The 22,839-nt window shown below is 37.2% G+C and overlaps 5 protein-coding genes and 1 long non-coding RNA gene across 6 annotated transcripts; 4 read left to right on the top strand and 2 right to left on the bottom strand.

The window, feature by feature from the left end:
• The first annotated feature begins 483 nt into the window (after positions 1 to 483).
• LOC141898661 (uncharacterized) lies at positions 484 to 896 on the top strand. The gene is made up of 3 exons (XR_012618585.1): positions 484 to 589; positions 674 to 771; positions 853 to 896. It is a non-coding gene; the product is annotated as an uncharacterized LOC141898661 (long non-coding RNA).
• A 129-nt stretch (positions 897 to 1,025) lies between these two features.
• On the top strand, positions 1,026 to 2,007 carry LOC141900869 (uncharacterized). Its single transcript, XM_074787919.1, has 3 exons — positions 1,026 to 1,036; positions 1,140 to 1,264; positions 1,395 to 2,007. Exons 1-3 carry the CDS (start codon positions 1,026 to 1,028, stop codon positions 1,742 to 1,744), a joined length of 486 nt encoding a protein of 161 aa, XP_074644020.1. The 3' UTR covers positions 1,745 to 2,007.
• A 5,921-nt stretch (positions 2,008 to 7,928) lies between these two features.
• Positions 7,929 to 9,421, top strand: LOC141900868 (uncharacterized). The gene is made up of 5 exons (XM_074787918.1): positions 7,929 to 8,007; positions 8,463 to 8,556; positions 8,834 to 8,897; positions 8,974 to 9,163; positions 9,237 to 9,421. Exons 1-5 carry the CDS (start codon positions 7,929 to 7,931, stop codon positions 9,419 to 9,421), a joined length of 612 nt encoding a protein of 203 aa, XP_074644019.1.
• A 472-nt stretch (positions 9,422 to 9,893) lies between these two features.
• Positions 9,894 to 17,943, bottom strand: LOC141899208 (uncharacterized). Its single transcript, XM_074785373.1, has 9 exons — positions 17,723 to 17,943; positions 16,376 to 16,595; positions 16,252 to 16,293; positions 16,049 to 16,160; positions 14,762 to 14,942; positions 14,625 to 14,669; positions 14,008 to 14,112; positions 13,358 to 13,543; positions 9,894 to 12,946 (listed from the first exon to the last, which is right to left on the bottom strand). The coding sequence occupies exons 1-9, from the start codon at positions 17,796 to 17,798 to the stop codon at positions 11,847 to 11,849; spliced, it is 2,067 nt and encodes a 688-aa protein (XP_074641474.1). The 5' UTR covers positions 17,799 to 17,943; the 3' UTR covers positions 9,894 to 11,846.
• Positions 17,944 to 18,253: 310 nt separating this feature from the next.
• LOC141899680 (transmembrane protein 248-like) lies at positions 18,254 to 21,252 on the top strand. Its single transcript, XM_074786113.1, has 8 exons — positions 18,254 to 18,363; positions 18,797 to 18,969; positions 19,044 to 19,204; positions 19,414 to 19,529; positions 19,603 to 19,759; positions 19,843 to 20,008; positions 20,502 to 20,636; positions 20,714 to 21,252. The coding sequence occupies exons 2-8, from the start codon at positions 18,814 to 18,816 to the stop codon at positions 20,720 to 20,722; spliced, it is 900 nt and encodes a 299-aa protein (XP_074642214.1). The 5' UTR covers positions 18,254 to 18,363; positions 18,797 to 18,813; the 3' UTR covers positions 20,723 to 21,252.
• A 339-nt stretch (positions 21,253 to 21,591) lies between these two features.
• Positions 21,592 to 22,812, bottom strand: LOC141900469 (uncharacterized). The gene is made up of 6 exons (XM_074787391.1): positions 22,681 to 22,812; positions 22,475 to 22,526; positions 22,273 to 22,380; positions 22,108 to 22,172; positions 21,918 to 22,026; positions 21,592 to 21,840 (listed from the first exon to the last, which is right to left on the bottom strand). Exons 1-6 carry the CDS (start codon positions 22,808 to 22,810, stop codon positions 21,606 to 21,608), a joined length of 699 nt encoding a protein of 232 aa, XP_074643492.1. The 5' UTR covers positions 22,811 to 22,812; the 3' UTR covers positions 21,592 to 21,605.
• Between the last annotated feature and the right edge of the window lie 27 nt (positions 22,813 to 22,839).

Raw genomic sequence — 22,839 nt, 5'->3', positions numbered from 1 at the left:
AGCATAAGCAGTTGATACTTGTGAATAAACAATTGAGTGAGAAAGTTGAAGAGTTAGAACAACACAGAAAAACTGAACCAGCTTCGAATCTTGAAACGGAACTGGCCAACGCAAAGAAAGAATTGATTGTAAAAGAACGGGTAAGCATGTGATTCGTAAACACGCTTCACAATCCTTGGTTTATATTCGGTGTAGATTGTGAAAAAGAAATTTTTTTTTTCAGGTTGTAGACAGTTTGTACAATGAACAAAAGCGTCTGCGAAAACTCATCGATGAAATGGATGAAGAAATTGACACGGAAAAAGAAAAGGCCGAATCATTCGAAGGTACATTGATAATCATTGATTTAAGTATGTTGCAATTTTTGATATGTTTGACCCCAAAAACTGTTGTCTAATGTAAATGAACTTTTTGAAATTCAAGCTGAACTGAATAAATTGAAAACGCAGTACCAAAATGAAATGCAGAAAGTCCCAACTGAGCACGACACAGAGCTGAAAACACTCAAGAAGGAATTGCAAAAATATCGATTTGAAATCGTAGAATTGGAGGAAAAGTTGAGAAGTTCTGGATCCGAAAAAGACAAGAAGTAAGTCCATTACTCCTAAAAGAGCTATATATCTATATTATAATGCGCGTGCTTCATTATTTTGTATTTATTTCATGTTTCAAGGTTGGAATTTTTGAAAGGGGAAAACAATTATCTCACGGAATACGTGCGAAGTTTAAAGGATAATTTGCGCCGGCAAACAACTGATTTAGATAATACCGGTAAACCAGAGCCTGAAAAATCCGAATTTCATTTCATTAATGCGTTGAATTGATCTGATTGAGGTTGGATTTTCTTTCCAGTTGCTGAGTTGAATCCTCGGAAATCTCAACCAGTAACAGCAGCAGCAGCAGCAGCAGGGGTAGATCATTCATCAATCAGTGGCAGCGGTATCATTGATAGTGCTGTTATTTGTAGTCTGCAGTCGAAAGTGAAAGATCTGGAAACAAGAAACAAAGAATTGGAATTAAACTCAATGAAAAATGAGTGAGTTTAGTTAATAAATATCAAGTTATAGACATGAATTTGTCTGTAGTCATCACTTCTTGAATTCACTAATTTCATTGACTCATTTGTTTTTTATTTCTAGGAAGAAAATGAAACACATGAAACGAATAATAATCAATTATGAAAGCGAAATCTCGACTTACAGAGATTCAATACTCAGTAAACACTTAACACAACAACCTCTTCACGATTTAACTAATACAACAGGTACGATTATTCGACATGATTCTCTTTATGCGAAATTCATCTTCTTTTTCACTCATTTGTAGATGAATATCATCCTTCAACTCGTTGCTTTTTATGACATGTGAAAGAAATTTTCACTTGTTTATTTCAGGTCATGCGGTCGGAACTCCTTATAGCGCAGCGAAGCAGCCTGGAAGTCCGGTACCTGAAATAAGTCCTCTCGCCGATGCCGACGAGGCAGCTGCGGCTGCCGCACCTGCGTTCGATCCTAATACGTACCTACAGCCGATTAAATCGACAAAACCGTCGGATTATTATTACATGCTTTACGGGAAGGACGTGAAAACATCGCCGAGAACTCGTCTCGCCGAACTGCTGAAAGATGAAAAATTACCGTCTGACAAAAAACCTGCGGACGAACCGAAGAAAAAACAAACAGTTAAAGAGATGATCATAGACGCGCACAACGGGGAATGTCCTTCAGATTGTAAAACTAGTTAGTATTGTGTTAGTGCTGTTCTCTTGAGACCGTTACTTCATTATCGGCACCTCGGAATAAGCCGCGTTCACGTCGCGTTATTGAGAACACTCGGAATTTAGTTCGATTTAAAACGAACCAAGCGTTCACATTCCCGAGAACTTCCAGATTGGTCGGTTTAGCTGACCGATCTAGGTCCGTTCTGGAGTTCTCTGCGTGTGAATAGCAACTTTGTTTGAACTGCTTTATGGAGCAATCGAATCTCGACAAATCATTGAATGCGATAAATCACTCGATGTAAGCATCAAACAAATCATTATTTACTGAATGATTCCATTTGTACAAAACTATCATATATTTTGTAAAAGAATTAAAACGATGATAGTTTGGGTTTTTTTGTGTGTGAAATGTAAACACATGATTGAATGATTAGATATCCCTTGTAAATAATTGTTGAATGTAAATATAGGTCTTGCGTTTTCCGTTTCTGATGACGTGAGTTCAGGGCCGATGAATTATAAATCTGTTGATGTTAATACATTCGTACATATATAATGATATATGTATTCCGATGTATTTCTGCGCTGCATGCGATAAATGTATTACTCTTAATTATTAATCGCATTATTAAGTATTTGCTGCTTTATGTTACTGTAGAGAAAGGAAACCGCAGGGTTCGTACTAGTGCTGAAATTCCTGGAAAAATTATGGAAATTCGTCATTATTTTCATCAGGAATTGGAAAAGTTATGAAACTCGAAATTTTGTGTCTGAACCCGTGAAATTTTATAAATGTGGTCTGGATAATTATTTCTTTTGGCATTCATGAGTGTGAGTTATACCTCATTTAGTAGCTATGGAAATTTTAATATTTGGCCCTAGAAAAGGTGGGGAAAATCAAGGACTGCAAAAAGTATGAACCCTGAAACCCGGATTTTGTCCTTGTTGATTCAAATAGTCAAAATCCGTTATAATGCTACATTTTTTAATGACCATGTTTAATGCCACCATCTGAGGGCAAGTATGTCAAAACAGTTTAAAACGCCTAATTCGTAATTACGTCATAACCAATGATAAAACACTATATCTGTGTTGCGACAATGATAGAGCATGCCATAATAATAACAACAGAAAATAGTATGAAGTTGAAACTGTATGCTTGAGCTAGTAAAGGTTGATTTTTTCATTGAAATGGTGCTAATTTCTAGATTTCAGAGCAATATGTAAATAATGATATCCTAGAAAATGGGTAGTTATTGTTATTGTGAAAAATTCAAACTCTCTTAAAGCTGCAATTTAATTTGGCCAAATGTAATGCATTACTGTAGGTGCTACACGTAGGCCTATATTTGTCACATTTGAGGTTTTTGAGACTCTTTAATTGGTATGACGTTCAAAGATAACTGGCAGCATTGTAAGATACAAATAAAATAGTATTCGTAAAATTCATATCTAGATTTTGTTCTTATTATATTGTGGGACGTATGTCGGCTCAGAGGAGGAAGTTTGTTGGTCGATTGTGACAAATGAAGATATATGAAGCTCTGAATTCAGACATTTCTGACAGTGACAGAACAGGAAATGAGGAGCGGCTTTCCCGAATTCGTTTCGAGATGATTGAAATGGTTACATGTTAATACGATATTTCTCGATTTGTTCGCGAAATGAAAAGTTCTGTACAGCGCAGACGTCTGCAGTATTCACCGCTGTCGAGAAGCGATTGATGAAAATAATGAATGGCAAATTGACAATCAATAAAATCAATTTCCGATCACTGGTAGACATTGCGGGAGCAATCAAACCGATCACTGGTAGACATTGCGGGAGCAATCAAAAGGATTATTGTTAGACGAATTAAGGTTATGTGGAGGACAGTGAATTAATGAAAACTCCACTCTCAACTGATGCTCGTTTATTCACAGTAATTGCACTGATTCTACACGACGTGTTTATTGTGAGCTTTTTTCTAAGTTATGATTGCACTGAATCAGACAAATGACCCCCGCACTGAAACTAATGATCATTGATGTCCAAATTTCATTTCCTGTGATTATTTCGAAATCGAATGAATAGAAAATAGGATACATTTAATGGAATACCTGGAATACTTGATTATTTTTTGACTTTTTTAGACCTCTCTCTTTTTAAGTAAAAACCAACATATAAAGAAAAAACTAAATGAGCATTTGGCGTTTCGACCCAATTATGTGGGTCATTTTCAAAAACTTTTTGAAAATGGCCCATAGAATCGGGTCGCCAAATGCTCAATTAGCTTTTTCTTTGTGAGTTCTACTTCAAATAGTATCTGGAGTCAGTCACTCGTCTTACATAGAAACAAACACCTCTCTCCAGCATATTCATCGCATTTTGAAGAGTTGTTTATAAGTCATGGTTTAATGCATTAGAATTACCTCGAAGCAGGGACGAGCATTTTATGACCTTTTACAGATTTGGACTAAATGAAAATCGTTTGTCTCTATTATTAATCCCGAGGGAATGGGCGTGTTCCGAGTCACAATATGCGTGACATATTATATTTCAAATTGAACATTTGTTTGTGGGTTTTATCACACGAAACCAAAGGATCCCAAACTTACGGAAGCGATAAGGGGCCTCGAGTTGTCGCGTTCCAACTCGACAAGTCGCCATATTTATGTCGACATATCGCGATATATCGCGTCAAGTCGACATGAATATGTCGACATATCGTGACGTTTTGACGACAAATTTCGCTTTTTCGCCCATTTTCCACGGGACAAGCCGTCATTTGAAGACACGTCTAAATGTAAGATGAGGACGCCAGTGATATGACGACTGAGTTTCAAGTCGTCATGAATATGTCGACTTGTCGCGAGGAAAATGGTCGTGAAAACGAAATATGTCGTCAAAACTTCCCGATATGTCGACATATTCATGTCGACTTGACACGATATATCGCGATATATCGACATAAATATGACGACTTGCCGAGTTGGAACGCGACATCTCGAGGCCCCTTATCGCTTCCGTACAAACTGATAGGAAGAATATGAATACAAGAAATTACCTGAACTAGAAATTGAACATACGATAGAAATATCAGCGAGGATTATCTTATTAACAATCCGTAATAACATATCAACGTTTTATTGTAATGTGAAATTTGAATGAAGAAGCGCGTGACGGAGGCGATATTTAAAAGCTGAAAATTAAGTGATAGCTTAAATCATGATAAAGTTTGATTTATGAGAAAATCGACTAATTATCTAGAAATCACGTCAATTTATAATCTGCTGGTAATCCTAGCAACTGCGCCGTAACAACGATCAGGCTTACATTCCATATCCCGTCAGATCATCGTGTCGTGTCGTCATTACGTGTATACTAAATCACGTATTGATAATTTCAAAATACCGACAGAAGATGACCTCCTCAGTCTACGCGCGCGGCTCGTCGCACGGTTAGTTAATCGAAAAAGATAATTACAAGACAAAACGTAACACCGTTATTTACCGCACGATTGATCATCGTTATCATCGATCCAGCACTGGCAGGTGATCATCTTAGTTATGATTTATCGGATATTAAATCGATCTGTATCCACCCGCCGCCCGCCCGTCTAGTTATTTCTCTCTCGAGACGTGTAGTTAATCGGCACCAATCGAACTGGTTTACGAGATTTTCCGGGCGCGGGCGTTGCTGCTGCCACCGTCGCCGATTTTTCTGACGACGACGCATTAGTCGGTGATGACCGAACGATTCCCGGGTACGTTTGGTTTAAATCTTTAGCGGCTCCAAACGACGACGGCGAAGATGGGCGGAAAGTTTTGTTCGAGAATTGTTGCGGTTTTGGTGGCGACGAAGCGATAATGGTGGTCAGAGAATTCTCCGATTTCGATTTTTCCATCGGCACCTTCATTACGGACATAGCACCTAGTTTTTTACTCGGTGACAGCGAATTTGTCTGTTTGTTCCTGCGCAATAAAGTCGGAGATGACGAATGAAATGGCGCATGATCGTGAATATTAGTGATAGATCCGCTACTAGATGATCTTTGTATTCCATATTTCGTCGATTCCGACTCATCTTGTGGTCTATCGTCATCTATTGTATTGCAGTCACATGTTTGTATTTTGATGGCCGGACCGACGCTTTCGCTTAGCAGCAGTCCGTCATCCAAGATGGATAGAGGTCCAAGGCGCGGAGGAGGCGGGGTGCAGATACTATCACGCATATCCTGAACAGATAGAAGTTCATCTTTACTGATTCGTGACAGATATTTCGGAGCATTCTCTAGCGGTGCTAGTCCACGAGGACTTGTAAGTGGACTGGCCGTTGGACTGTTTGTTTTCGTCTTCACATCCCCATAACCTGCCGCGGGTACCTTTTGTGGTGATGTTCTATGGCCTCCTTGAATCGGTGGTAACGGTGGAGGGCCATACTTTTTATCCATTATCAGTTTTCAGAAAATGTATATCCATTCCAAGGGGTACGCCTGAAATAGCCTTCTGAAAGTAAATACGTAAAATGAATTTACCTTAACTCGGTTTAATTCACATGTGTTGATGGTTTTATCTGTTTGTTTGGGGCTTTTAAGATATATCCATTATTCCAGATTAGATTTGGAGTTGTATCGAGTGTAATGGAATGCACCCCAGGCCGCGGTTATTGCTTTTAAAAGTGTTCCAGATGAATGGCATAAGTGTGTTCATTATTATAATGACGAATACGATGGAATGAACAACATAAAAATGAAAAGATGAAAGAAAGAAACTGTAAGAAATAAAGAACGAAAATCTGAAATGAATTTGATCGGAAGGAAGCGAAACACGAGCGTAAACAAAAAATAAGAGAGGATACACTTAACTTAGTAAGCTCGGTGCTATGGCTCTACAATGATTCTTACCTTGCTTTCTAAAGAAACTTCGCGGTTGCCATTTGAAATAGTAATTATCAACAACACATTGATGAAAGATATCCCGATCGAGAAAGAAAACAAAACAATAACTATATACAAACAGTTGATACGGTGAGAGATCGCAGTCACAACCAACCGATGGTTGTCAATGTAACAGATCGATTTGGATGCCAGCGAGCGCGCGCGGTACGCCACCGAGAGAGAGGGCTGGTTGCGATACGCACTACCTGATCACCGTACAGTTACAACGTTATAGTTCCCGATTATTTGTTGATACAAAACCTGTTTATAATTCATCAATATCAGTCGATAAAAATCTACTAACTGGAGAGCAAGTTACATAATTCATGGCATTATTGAATTATTGTATTGGAATATTCATTCTTCGGTTGCTTGATGAATCAATCGGTTGAATTGACGATATGGAACTGCTCAAGAAAACAGCAACGCCGGCAGAAGAAATTCATCACCGAGCACAAAAATATAGATATTTGCATGTCTACGTAGCTTAGCAAACAGTTCGTAACATAGATTGCAATTTGTAAATGTCACAATTCGGGAAAAGTTCAATAACATGATCCACTGACAATTTGTTTGGAAAAGGGCCGACTGCGAATATAACCTACTCGTACGTTGATATAACCACAGTGCGAGTCTTAGTTTTACCTGTAGAAACTAATGATGATTCGCATGTCCCTACCCTAATTCACGATACACTCTAGGAAACCACGTGCCCTTTGGCCCACAACTTCACCTTTCAGTTATGCCCGTAGTGTTTAGTCAGTAACCGGTTTGTGGTTTAGTTTCACGATCGGATATTTTCGCGTTGGTATAAGCCCATCCGATTATAAAAAGCTACCACCAACGTGATTAGGTAACTAACTACGTAGTGTTAGGCCCTATCCGTGGGGATTCACTCACAGATCGTATATACGTACCGTTCAAGTTAGTTAATAAAATGATTAATTCACATTTGATTTGAATCGGGTTATAATTTGTGTCTATCGTTTTCATGGTCGCCCGTGATGAGGGTTTTTTACTTTCGACTATTTCCTTACTATTATTGCGTAGTACACATAGGATTATCGAATTCAAAGGTAAAACCGTTAGAATCTGAACTCGTTTTGCACCGAAAATAAGCCATGCGCAACACCGAGGAATCATTTCGATATATCACGTGGGTGTGTCCCAGTCATGGGACTCCCGAAATAGATATATCATATGATGACTCTGATCCGATATTCAGACTAAATACCAGGAGGGGATCATTAACTTCGAATTTCAGAAAAATACGTTAGAAGCTGCCGAAATATGAGGATGATCGTTGTAACAAAGACTTTACCGACAGTTACAGAATATGTAACTTCCACGACTCCAGCTATTAACACCGGTAAGTCTCTTCATTGTAAGTAATGATGCGAAAAACATTAAGGAAAGATGATTTTTATCCCCTCAGCAAGAAAATCGGCGGAAATGCATTTGCGACGACAACTGTCGGTGTTTTATTAGTAACAGTAACGGCTTGTTATAATTGTATCGTAAACTCTACGTATTTTCCGTTATGGCGATGATAAGTAAACCGTCGAGCAGTTGTAACATAAGTATTCACTATAGCAACCAACATGAACCGCGTTGGATGACAAGCTAAAAACCAATGATTGAGAACTCTTCAAATTCAGTCCTGTCATCCTCTAATTGCACTTGGGGGACGCATTTGCAATCATTATTATCATCAGCCACCTATCGAAACGGTTGATGTACGTCAAGCTTAAAGCTTTTTTTCTAATCTCTTAGAAAATATCTCCGAATGATCGATGGTTATTGTTAGATGTCGTATATTTTCAGATTCAACGTTTCAACTTCAATGGGACCCACCGTTCATCATTATAGTCATTGTAATAGTAGTTCTCATCACATTCCCCATATTGTATTTAGTCAGGTAAACATCTCCCTCATGTAACCATATTGATAAATGTCGGCTGTTGATGTTTCAGTCGTAGATATTTCTTAATAACGTAGACATACGAAATCAATGCTGTCAAATAAGAATAGGTCGAATAGATGAATCTATATTTTCATTGACGACTATTTCTGGTTCAAGACAAAACGTCCACAAGATGACGACTATTTCTTTGGTTCAAGCCTTCTTTAACGCGCATTTATTTCAATTCTAATGGTGAAATTTCCTTAATTGGTTTATTTCATGTATCTTTCAGTCACATGATCCGGACTAGTACGTGTAGATGTCACCTAAATGACCACCACAACGACACATTAACTGTAAGCACTGGTCCTCAATCGTGATCTGTAAGCGTAAATTCATCGGTCAAAATGAAAATATCAATTTATTTTTCAGCCCGAAGAAACATACAGACGTTGGAGCAGTCCAGAGGCTCATCTTCGTCTTCTGAGCAGATATAACAGTATTCAAATATCGGCTGCCAATGCTGGTGTCACAGACAATCAACCGCAGTTACCAACCGTCACGACGACGAATGCGCCACCTATCGGAATGAACAAACGACCAAGTATCGTTGGATATTTCGGTGAGTACAGCAGGCGTTTCTAATTCATTTTTCCTTAATCAGGGCTAACTAATGTCGCATACTCTCATTTCAGACAATCTCAGTTATGAAAATGAGCCAGATTTATTGAAGGAACAACCAAGGGGACAAAACGGACAGGCCAGAGAGAAAGCTTCTGAATATACTATGATCTGTTTAATGAGTGAAAATACAACGGAACCCGCAATATCTGGACGATTACAATTCGATTTAGAGAGTGATGACAACCGAAGTGAATAAGTTAACTGATGATTCTGAGAAAGAACTTTAGATTTGAGATTTATTAAGCTGAATTCATGTAATGAGAATACAGTTGTAAATGAAGTTTAGAAATATAATTTTGAAAGTAAAAGAATGAGATTAAGTTGTCTTCATAGTTTGTAGTAGTAAGACTGAAGCAAAGGTTAATAAGCACTTTTCAGCAATTTCGATGCAGAAAAAGTAGCGAGTTTTAGTGAATTCCACCCTTGATATAGACATTGGGGAACCCATACATTCTCGCAAACATATATCCTGGTCAATGGAAGGAGAAAAGGCAGTTTAAAGTAATTTATAATAGATTAAGATGTTTGGGAAGACAGTATACAACAACAGCATAACGGGCAATCTTTAAAGAACTTGTATTCCAGGACAAAACAGAGACAAAATAACTTGTAGAAATAATTTATTTGTATTGCAACTTTTTTATTGTCACAATTAAACAGAATGTGCTTCAAGTAACAAAGGATAGAAACATTCTTCACGAGACTTGCAAGCTAGTTATACTCTTTTAACAATTTATCATTCTAGTGGTGTTCACACAGCAAACACTGACTGAACCAAACACTGAATAGAGCAGAAACACGGAACAACCGTAAGATTCAATCATCCTCCGATAATATTAGATATTTTTTCCAGCTACCATAAAACTGGCCATCTCGACATCATTCAAATATAATCAATAGAAGTTAAAATATAGCAAGTTTTAGATCTGATCTGATATAAATAACCAAATTCTTATGCCCCAATTCTTTGGTAACAATGATCTTTGGTTTAAAGGGATAAATCTTTGCAAAAATGTCCGATCATTCTATTATATTTTTCATGACTATCAGTATCGATCATCGTTACTAACACTAGTCTTGCTAAGACAGAATTCTTGAAAAATCTAGAGTGGTTTCTATTTCATAGCAACTGAATCTATATTTCAAATTGACATTCCGAAGCCATATCAAATGAAAGATTAGATTTGTTCTCTAACACGTACAACACATGGTGAAGTGGAAGCTATTACGAGTCAACATGATACCGGGTATGTACATACATTCTACATGATTTTATAAATCCGCAAGTCTGTTTCGAAATAATATAATAATCCACTTTATCGTAAGACAATGCCTCCATTAACAAATACCAAAAGTATAAACTTACAATCGCAATATTTAAACATCATATATAGAAAACAACTATTTACACATTCTATGTAAGACTTTCGGTTTTCAATTCCCGCTCTGGGTCCAGTTTTACAAAAAGGTTTCATTCTTTCAGCGCTGACTAATAATTACTCTAAAATTCTGGAGATAATTAAACACTTTTGTTAAACTGGGCCCCAATCGGGACTGAATTCATGATCTTTCAATTTGATCAATTGGCCACGGAATACAACGACATCACAATCATTCGATCTTCACATACAACACAAAAAAATAAATTACATTCCATATTTACATAATGTATAATATATAATACCCTAACTATTAACTAACGAGGACAGTTTCAAATGTTTGATCGTTGCTGAATTCGTTGAACTGTTCTTTGAGTAAAATACGACGGATACTTAAACTAACATCTGGGAATGAAAGTAAGGAATGATTTTGCGGTAACTTTCTCACTTGTAATAGAAACACTGCTGAATGTGAGAGACCTTGTGCGATATACATTTTCAGATCCAATTATCAAAGACAACTAGCTATTATATTGCGAGGCAAAATTTGGTAATCGGAAGACATAGGTAGCAAAGCATAGAGTTCATGTTTAGTACTCATATTATAACAATGAAGTGAATCATATATCTACTCTGAGACCTAAGAGCGTCACAACATATTACAGTTACCAGTCGAATCTAATGACGAGCTAAACAAAGAAAGTTTCCATAACAGAACACCTTTAGCTACCAGTCCTTTTTTATGTATCTTCAAAATATCATCATTACAAAACTCACATTTACTATTCGTTTCTACGCAATATACTCTTGTTACTGTACATTATTTTCAATTTCTTTACAATAATTCTTTACATCCATCGGTACTCGTACGGATTAGGATGACGTCGCTCGTATAGCACCAAAAATACACACGTGTAACCGAAAATCTCTTCGTGTATCTTTGAAAGCACATAATGCGTGTTACGAGGCAAATATAAATAAGTCAGGAGGAATATTATCAATTAAATTCCTTAAATGTTTACAGGTCACACGCGTAAATCAATAAATATTGCTGATTAAAATGCTCGATATAAGTATTTCTCTTTTTTATCACAATAGATTTATTAGGAGGATTTTCAGGGACGACTTCGCCGTATGCTGAAATCACGACAAAGTAAAACGCGCACACTTTTAAAATTCTATTCCAGACTAGATTTACTATTATTACTCTGCTGTTCATTGAAACATGAACCGATCTTTTCATCAAGAAGTTGTAGTTTTAGACGCGAGCGCCGAGGTCGCGTTCTGAGTGGCGTTACTCCCCGATGGTTGGTTGGTCGCCGGTCCGCCCGCCGGCGGTCGAACCATTATCAATCCTGATTTACCGGTAACAATGTGTTGCCCGAGCGACTGTAATTGTATTTGCGGCTGAATAATCGGCAACTGATTCACCGATTTGAAAATCGCCTGATTAGCGATCAGCTGACTGAGATGATTATTCGCCGGCGACACCTGTTGGACAGACGGAGTCATCATCGACAACGGCGCGAATATTTGAGTACCGGGTGATAATTGTTGCATCACTTGTTGCATCGCTGTCAGTTGATTCGTCGTCGTCGTCGAATGCTGATTATTCGGAACCAACTGCGAAATATTATTCAGCACAGGTGCCATCTGTTGGGATAACGAGCACGTAACAGTCGGCGCGACGACCTGACCTATCGTCGCTATATTCCCAGACGGAGTGAGAATATATTGTTGAATCAACTGCGGAGTCGCCGTCGTCGTTTTTGGAATTCCATCGCCGTCAGACTTTTTAATCGCATTATTACTCGTAGTCACGGCGGCGGCCGATGATGGTAAAAGTTGCAGCACGGTTGAAGCTGGATCGGCACCGGTTTCAGTTCTAATACGACTCGCCGGTGGTAATATCTGAAACATCGTCTGTTTCGTTTCGTTTACCTCCTTCTTAATGGTATTATTCGGTAACATTTGTAAAATAGCCTGAGCCGTCGCCGCAGAGTCTCCGTCTGCAGACGGCACTATTTGTAGGACAGCTTGCGCGGTCTCTCCGTCGGACTTCATATTACTCGGTACTAGTTGGAGAACAGCCGTCGACGGGCGAGTGTTTAACACCGTTGAAATCGTATTCGAAGGGAAGTTGTTCGTAATACCGTTTAGTGTCTTCGGTTCCCCGGTGGTGGCAGCACTTCTTAGATTACCGTTTGACTTTGTTCCGGTGATTGCGGAGATATCAGTTTCGAGTTTAACTCCACCGAGCGCGGCTTGAAGGTTTGACGGTAACCGCACCCCGGGAATAGTCAGAGATGGCTGAACCGCTAAACCATTACCAATATTGATCACTGTCAAATAAACAATGGTATAATAAACAGACATACAAGAATTGACAAATGTTTTAAACCAGGGTATCTACAGATAAGTCATTCCTGGATGAAAGGAGATTTAAAGGGGGAAAATGTAAAATTTCGAGGAAGTGTCTGCATCACTTAAGACTTTCATATCTCAATTACTGGAGACTCTTAAATTGGTACTGCTTATCTCGGTAAACTGTTATGTAAACAAATTTCTATTAAGTAACCTCCTAATTCTGGACCAAACTGTATCGATGTAGGCGTAGTTTATTGTACAACTACAAACATTTCTAATAAATAGCCTTTTTGTCAAAATTTAAGTTTTGGGAATTCTGCTTGAATTAAAGGAGTTTCAAGCACCAATCAAGGAATCAATGAGTTGTAGGGACCCAGTAAACTTACAGGTAGTCGGTTGTTGAACAGCAGGGCGTAACAGTGGCATCGTTTTAGCTTGTTGTTGTTGTTGTTGTTGCTGCTGCTGTTGTTGGGCTCGTTGATTGATAGTTCGTTGTAATAATTGAGCGACATGTGGTCGAACCGTTAGAGACGCGGCAGACGCCGAAACAACTGGCTTCGTGTTCAACAAAACTAAAACAATAGAAACATTCTCTTTCATAGATCACAAAATCACTACTCATTGAAGGTGAAAAAGATGATCTCAAATTCAGTTTATGTTATCGATGAGTGCAAAAAAGAATTGTTTTAATGAAACTTGGCCCAGTAGGGAAGTGATAATAAACAGTTAGTAATGATCTATTTGACTACTATTTTGATTATTATCAATTTAATCATTATTCGTCATTATCTTTATAATCAAAAATACATAAGAATACTCAATTTATTTTTGTTATTATCTATTGATGTTTCTAAATACCATTATCCAACCAATTCATCACATATTTATCACTTCTTATTTCCTAAGGAGCTGAACTAAGTGATTTGTACAGGTTACTCTGTTCAGGTTATTACTATTAATAATTCATATCCACCATGTATTTTTATTACCTTAATCGATTTGAAGACAAAATCTAGAATAACAATCATTAACATACCAGATTTCAAATTCATCGAAGTTTTGTCTGGCCGATTTAAAAGTTTCAGGTTTTGTTTCTCATTACTTGAAGCAGATGGCTCCTCTGTATCACTCGGGGCTCCTTCTGAAATTTTCAAAACAGAGTAAGATATTCATCAACATTCAACAAACATCGGGACAAATCTATCATGGCTTAAACCCACCCAATACTAGCTTTACAAAGTCCCTGAGATTTCCCTGATTTTACCATGTTATAAAACAAAATTCCCTGAGTCCCCCAAGGAATTTCTTGATTTAAAATGTTACAATTTATTCTTTTATGTGAATCATGTATTGTTAAAGGAACGCATGGTCAATAACATATCAACATTCTGTGTTTTCCACTTTTTTGCAATTTTTGTCAAATTCCTTGAGTTTTTCTCCAATTTTGAGATATCTTTCCCTGAGTTTTTCGTATATCTCTGAAGAATTTTCCCAGGTTTTCCAGGTCCATTGCCACCCTGCAATACGAGACGCAATTCATCTGGGACACTGACACTGAAAACTGTTCCCAGCACACACTATAGACAACAACGTGTATCGCGCCTGCCATGGATTATTGTTGATCATGTAATCAATCAATTAATTAACACGTACCTGATGCTGTTGAAGTTGACTTGTTATCATCAATATCTTCTCCTGCTGTTAGAATAATAAACAAAAAATACAAAATTAAATAACATGAATATCATTTAATACGATACGATCAAAGGATTGAAAAAAAAAATATTCACCAGTAGCTGTTGAAATGGAATGTTGATCAACGTCGAGTTCAGCTTTTAGAAAAAGTTCCACATCGATATTCATATCCTGTATTTCCTCATTCAGTTTTTCGAGCTGTTTTTGTAGCCGACTTTTCGATTTTGCCAAACGCAGAACTTCGACTTCAAACTCGTGTTCCTTACGTTTCAATAACTATAGAAACAAGCAAATTACAACCGCATTTTAGTATCAGGAATGAGTAGTAGCGTGGCTATACAAGAAATCTACGCAATTGTTAGATTGACCTCAGGTTGACGTGAAGGAGTTATTTTGACAAGTATGAAATAGTAATCCTACAATTTCAACAATGATTCTTCCATCAGGGCCTTAGCCCGGGGTTGGGGCAGTTCCTGCTATACGAGGATCAACTTTCATCTTAGTCTTGAAATACGGAATATTATATTACTTGATACTTTATTACACGTATGTAATCAACGGAATTCCGCAATTCAGTAAACAAATAGGGGTCTAAAACTAACTAATTCTTTCATTCAAGCTCAGCACCAAAAACTGATCATTATTTAACACTTATGTTGACAGAGAAGAGGGAAAAGTATGGAACTAAACAACAAGACCATACCAGCATTCAACCATTTATCAAATATGGTTATACCACTAGATAAAATAAACATGGCTTCATATATTATAATCATGAATACATGTATTTCAACGCATACATATATAACAACAACAAAGGCAGCAGAGGGAAGTTATATAGCTTGTTTATGTCATTCATCCTATTTTTTTTATCATGTGCTTATTTTTGACAATGATCTAAGAAGAAAGATCGAAATTGCCAGACAGGCTGTTTATAATAAAACAGTGCTCCACCCACTAACTGTAAACTGATAGGCCAATCGTCAAAACCACATGTTATATACGTGTATATATACACATGGTATGACGCTGTTGTCATCTACACAATTTTAAATTCTATTCATGCTGTAAGTCAAATTGACCGTAAATTTTCCAAAAACGCCAAAATGAGAGTTATATTTACGGCTTACTACATTGTATGCCCCAATATTGAATAGTCAACTTAGAATTGTATTGCGGCAACACCCACAAACATGTAATGTTTAGATACATTCATGGCTATTGAAACACTCGAGCTACCTCCCACTTACACATTCAGCATTTAACGTGCATATCATCTACATCGTCGTTGTCAGAGATCAAAAGGTCAATGAAATGTTTAACTAATTAACTAACGTAATTGAACTGAAAACCATAAAGTAATCGATAGATTTTATACATACGTGTATATATCTCATTGCACTTCTCAGAATGCTTAAATTTGATGTCTTTTTATCCTCCATACTCGGAATATTATTCTTCAAGTTTTCGAAGCACTCTTTCAGATGGGCGCGTCTGAAACGGTTAATCAATCTAACTGTAACAACTTATTGATTTGACGACAGATCTGTCTGTTCATGCATGTTTCGTTTCACGATATGCTCACCGATTTTTCTCCAGTTTATTGTGCACTTCTCTCGTCCCCGCCCTACAATTATCAAAACAGTGACCAAATGAAAGAGACAGTCAAATTATTGAAAAGTACGTTCCAAGAAAATATAGACACATACCCTCCCGGTCTACGACCCTGAATGCGAAACTCTTTCTCTTCTTCGCTGCACTCAACCTCAACATCAGCAGTAGCAGTAGCAGCAGCAGCAGCAGCAGCGGCAGCAGTTGGGTCTGGTTTCGGCTTTTGCTTGGTTTGTCTACTCGATCTAGCCGCCTTCTCAGGTGGGGGCCCGATCTTTGCATATGGATGGAAATCGTAGCGAGCAGCCGGCCTTTTAACTATATATAAGAAAATCCAATTTCAGAATATGAGAGGAACTATACTATAAGTTTATCAAATTGGACCTCATGACTAAGTCGCTGAGCAGCTTTTTTGTCGGGCCCTATTGGTCCATAGCTTCAATTCAAAAGGTTAAAACTCAGCTCAAGAGATTCACCTCAAATTCATAATCTTAACTGAGCCTATCAAAATAACAGGATACGACTAATTAGCACATTGGGATCAGTTTGAATTAAGTCTCATTTTCACAGGATGTTATTGTTCCAAGTTATTTACAACACAATTTTCAAGATTTCAAATATGAAAGCAAACTTCTATTGTGTAAGGTTTACCTGTTATGATATCCATCATATCAGTGAAGAATTTCTTATCACTCGCTATTTCAATCTATTTCTTAAACAGTTTATCATTAGAGAATTAGGTTGATAGTTTTTTTCTAATACACAATAAAAGAACACTTATGTTTTAAGGCCATACAGTCTAGAGTTCTGGAAGAGATTATCAAATTTCATATAAGGAAAATTGATAAATATTCTATTTATATTGATAAATCAATTTTGAGGGAAAGATATGCAGTTATCTTTAACTTGAGGTAATGTCAAATTTGACAGTAAGTTTTGAAGGATCTGCATGATGCTTGAGCCTATCATCATCCTCTGTTTCAGGATTTTCCTTTCCCTGACCCTGCTGCTCTTTTTAATGAATTCGTACTCATGATATTTCTTAATTAAGTAATAACTCTAATTCACATTTGCATGTTCGGAATTAAACAATAGCTTCACCGAAGTCAACTTTGACTTCTGGGTGCATCAAACATTCGAGGGATGGGACACTTTCTTCCTGACCCGTTTAGTGTTAAATGCACGTAATCAGATCAAAAGGGTGTGTAACAACTGTAAGGTGTCACAATATGGGGGTTTGTTTATCTCACTTGTCCGAACTCAACTTCAACACACATTTATTTCATTAATGGAATTTAAACATAAGATTTCAACTGATGCTTATCCATTGTCGAGCTCATGAAAACCGAACGAAAGCTCCAAATATGCGTAGTAACGTATATCAACACACGACAACAACAAATTAATGGCGTACCATGTGCTTTGGTATGCGCGATGTTACTCACCACGTGCCCCTTTGCCTTTGGGAGGCGTCTTTCTCTCGATCACACTTGCCGCTTCAAGCAGTGTTGAGATGTTCATTTCACCGGATTTTCACACTCTGGGATGCTCTAGATCGTTTTACACAATTGTGGCGCACTCAGAGTCGCATCGGAGCTCTAAATTCGGTTTTATTTGGGAGATATCGGCGCGATATCAAGATGGCGATGCGATCATCAAAACACTCGACAGCTAAACGCGTCGAGAAATAATCATCCACGTGGTTAGATGAGTGACAGGTGTCAGATTTGAACCAATCAGCGCCGTCGATTCATCGACGTCAACGTACACGTGGCCTGTGACGTATTATTTTGAAACAGGTTCCCCCGGATTAGCGGCCTCCCGCCGCGGTATTTATTTTAGTCATTTGATTCATCAAATTCGGTTAAAAATAATTCATTCTTTAATATTCTTAAATCTTTCAAGAATATTAGTTTTAATTTATGAAATTATTTAACTTCTGAAAACAAATTTATTACATGGAAGCCGAAATCATCGAGATTAAGATGGAGGAAAATGGCTGACGTTTTGAGCTTTCGTGAAATAAATATTTGTTTATATCAAAATTCCTGCCTATCGTATTCAGTGTCACGCATGCTATAAGGCAGTAAGTAATAAAGAGATAGTGAGCTTTAAGTTTATCATTTGATGACTGGTTTTATCTGATTATGTTTTACGATATTTTACAATTAATTGCGAAATGCTTAGTCTGTATCAGCTTCGTTAAGTCAAGTGTATCTGGATAACTATTATGACACGTTGTACATTTCCCTGGTGTCATTCATGGCTCATTCGATAAAATTAAACCTCATGAATAATCACCAATAATTCAACAATTGACAACATCTCAGCATTCAAATCAGAACTTATATCTTATCTGTTCGCTCGTCACTTCCAGCCGTGGTTTAGTAATCATTTCTAGTAGGGAGTGCCTTGTGGCTTTGAACTGAAATTGGCGCTATATGAATTTTATCTACTGTTTTGGGCCTGTTCTCTAGAATAGAACGATTATTATTATATGCGAAACCTTTTCTTTTCAGCGGGTAGAGAATTCAAAATGGCTCTTACTCCTGTAGAAAATGTGAAGGGTTTTGTGACGAGTCGACCGCCACTTGTGTTATTCATGATCAGCATATCATTGTTCGCCATTGTACTGTTAACATTGTCTTACATAATCAAAGTTAATGAAATAAAGGATCCTAATTTTGCCGAGGTAAAGCTTTCAATATCATCACAACCAGATATCCTTACCATCGTTTATCTAATAAATCTAAATACAAATTTTAGGATTGGAATGTTTTTCTCGAGAGCTTCTCGCGGTTGGAATTTTGTGTAACTGGTAAGGATTCCGAGCACAACGCGCCTGTCGTGAATTCACCACCTCAAGTGAAAGAAAATTCAGCCCCGGATGAAAATGATGATGGGATATTAACTTATGAAACATCTAGGTAAATATTTCGATTCCCTTTGGCTTAAAGACAACTTTCTTTCCAGTACTTAGGAAATCTCTTCAATTAGAATAATTCACATTATAACCCGGTGGCCCCTGAAGCATTTATCCATAGGTTCACTGGGGTTCGAATCCACCACCTCTCAGCTGTGAGCCTTATCTACAAACACAGGACCTACTTTCATGATTTCTTTTTTTTATCTTCAGGAATTATTCCGTGTCGCTCCTTTTAACGGTTCATCCTAAAACAGATTTTCTTCGTATTCGAAATAATGTAACACATTTACACGGAGTTGTTAAGGGGCAACAGCTCGGCCTAAAAGGTTTGTGATAGTTCGTTATTCATGCAGCGTGAATTCACTGACCTCAAATGATAATCGATCGGTTTATTTGCAGGTGCTGCAGCCCAGGAAGACGTCAATATTACGTTTTCATTACCGTATAATTGGAATCTAACGCAGTGTAATGAAGAGGGTACATGCGAACCGGTTAAGATATATACTTGTGTGCATTTCCAGGCTTCTCCTGCAGTATTCCCAGTATCAAAATATGGGTAAGATTCAACTTACAAATATGATTGAATGTGGAAGTCAGTGTAGACATACTGAATGATTTTTGTGTTGTTTGATATTTAAGGAGACCTCAGATGTGTCGCGGTATGAATGAGACAGGAGAATACTATCACGCCCACGTCGAGGCTCATAAAGATTATTCATTCTTCAAATATTACCGCTGCAGAAAACAGACTAAAATCTCAGTGCATTACAACATAAACCCTGCATTAACTGTGATGTTATCATTAGTAAGTATGATATTTTTGAATTCATTTAAAAGTCTATTTTATCCAGCTGTATGGGTGAGTGGTTGGAGCATTCGATTTCTAGGAAGCCAGACAGGTGGTTAGAGTGTTACACTCCAGGATGTCTGGAGCGGCATGGGTGAGTGGTTGGAGTGTTCCACTCTATCATGCCAAGTCATGGGTTCATTTGCTGTTTGTCACAGAAGTTTCCTCAGGCAAGAAGATACTTGTTCATGTCTCTCTCCTCTCAGGAGTATCTGGCTTGAGTATCTGTCCGAGCACTGAATAGCTGGTTGGATGTCATCAGGGAGAGATCATTGATTCAGTATGAGATAATATAATAGGGTGATATAATAACCAATTAATGAAAGCATATCTATAAAGCGCTGTTGAGAGCTGCCTGGCTGCACAGAGCACTGTATAAGCCTCATCATTATGATCATTATTACTGAATATGCAGAGAATTCCTCTCAAATTATCTGATTTTATCTTACAGCACGATCGTTCTGTGATCAATTTGCATTTGATGCATACAAGTTACTTTCTGTTCGTGATGGTGGTCACAATTTTCTGCTATGCTGTTATCAGAGGTCGACCTTCAAAAGTGAAATACGTGCAAGTTCAAACAGAGGTAACTATTGCGGGCATCTTCATTGTGTCCTACTGTCCTAAGAATTGATTGCTTGAGCGAATACTTTCTCATTTCAGGAGATATGAAATTCACATACAATGCAGAGAAAAATTTATCATTCATGATAGTGTGCTGTGCGATTAATGCGTGTGATTGTAACATGACAGTGAGTGATGTGAATTGTGATATCGTATGTGAGACAGATGATGCAGCACTTAACACCTTGTCTGCTGATGTAGATGATGATCACAGTATTGTGTCTTTATATTACTAATAGATGAAGTGCCTTCTTCATCCCTTCTTAAGAAAATTTGACTGATTTGAAAAATTGTAAATATGAAATTATTCTTGGTGAATTTGTTTAAAAAACTTATTTTCAGTTTTTGATGTTTATCACTTTGTCGGTCACTGATACTAATGATAGGAAACTTAAACCTGTAAATGTCTAATGTAAATACTAATTAATGTGCTATACAACTGTAGTAGTATTTATGAAATTTAAATCAAGGATCTATAGAATATTTAATTATTTTCTGAAGTGTTTAGTATCTGGAACACGTGTCGTAGAAAATGTTATTTTATGCATTCATTGTTTGTAAGGAATATTGTTTAAATATAGGAATATAACTGAAAAGAAGTTTTACTTATCTATTTCTGCTGTCAAAAAAATTGTTCAGTGACAATATAATGACACTATTGGCCGGTCTGTTCCCTATCTGAAGGTACCCTTAGACTCTGATATATGGACTTGACAAACTGTCTTGAGTTACATCATTTTCTCTATGAATACGGCTGAAAAAGTCCTCAAATTGGCTGAATAGAATAAAACCAGTGACTGTGGCTTTGGATTTCTTTACTTTTTCCTCTGGTCCCACATATCGAAACAGAAACTGGACTAACATGACTGGATTAGAGTAAAAACATGGATTTTGGAAAATTAATGTATTTTACACAGATTTCTAAACAATCTCAATCATTATCTTTCTTTTTTTTCTTATGTTTAGTTTTCTTCTTGAGTTTCTTTTCCGGAACTTTCTGCTCCGTATTTCCTTTGAGTTCCTTTTTACTTTCAGTATCTTCAATATGAATACAGTTATTTGATATAGTTATTTGTTTTTGTTTTATATCCGAAGGCATTGCACTATTCTCTATAATGTAATCTGTAGTAACAGCAATCGATGCAAACTTCTCTGTATCGGAATCGCTGGAAATAAATCAAAATGTCACTCAGTAATAGGAATATTTGTTCAATATGAATGGTAGTTAATTATTTATGCATACCTATCACTGCTTTCAACTTTTCGTTTCCTCTGAGGAGTTACAATCGGTTTAATTTCATTATCAGCACATTTTATGGCATCTGGTTTTGAGGCAGACAATAATTTGAAACCTGTAAAATAGTGCCAATAGTGCTGTAAGAAATAATTCATGTGTAAATTGAATTCGTAGTTTCCATGTTTGGAGGTGATACCTGAAGGGATTGATTCTGTATCTGGCTGGAGAGAATTGGACACTGAGGCCACCTCTTGTATTTCACTAGCAAAAAATAGAAAAAAAATACATCATTAAAATCAAAGAAAACATTTTCATAGCATAAAAAAATGCAGCCTTGAAATCCCGTCTGCAGTTATCTCACCTATCTAAAAATTGTGATAGTTTCTTAGATACATGATCCCTGAATCCTGGGGTTGATTCAAACAAGTGCTTTTCGTCTACAATATCATTATCTCCATACAAGACGTCTCTAAAAATAAGATGCCAAAATGAAATAACTAGCGCAAGAAGACATTCCAAAAATCCTTTATAAGACAAATAAAAAGCTTCTGAAATGCGCTTACCGAATTGATTTCTTCTGTGGTTTGTTATTATCTTTAGACACTTCTTTAGATACTGAAAAATATGTACCAGTGGTTAAAACGGGCCGCAGCCCGACTATAATCACACTTCGGCACATGCTGCCACCTAGTGGTTGAATCTAATGTATCGATTCGAACAACACAAAAAGAATCAATATTTATCATCAATGAATAGTGAAGCAGCTAACCTTCACTATTCGTTTGGAACATTTCTGTATCTATACAATCTTTTAACAGTTCATTTTCCTCTTCATCCGAGGTCGAAGCGTTTGAATTTGGCTTTTTTCGAAAAAATTTCTTTCCCATGGAGGCTGACATCTTGTTTTTTGTTGCGAAGATTACAAAAT

The sequence above is a fragment of the Tubulanus polymorphus genome, chromosome 2 (genome assembly GCF_964204645.1).
Source record: "Tubulanus polymorphus chromosome 2, tnTubPoly1.2, whole genome shotgun sequence".
NCBI lineage: Eukaryota > Metazoa > Nemertea > Palaeonemertea > Tubulaniformes > Tubulanidae > Tubulanus > Tubulanus polymorphus.
Note: the sequence above shows the minus strand (reverse complement) of the source record. Positions and strands in the feature narration are given on the sequence as shown.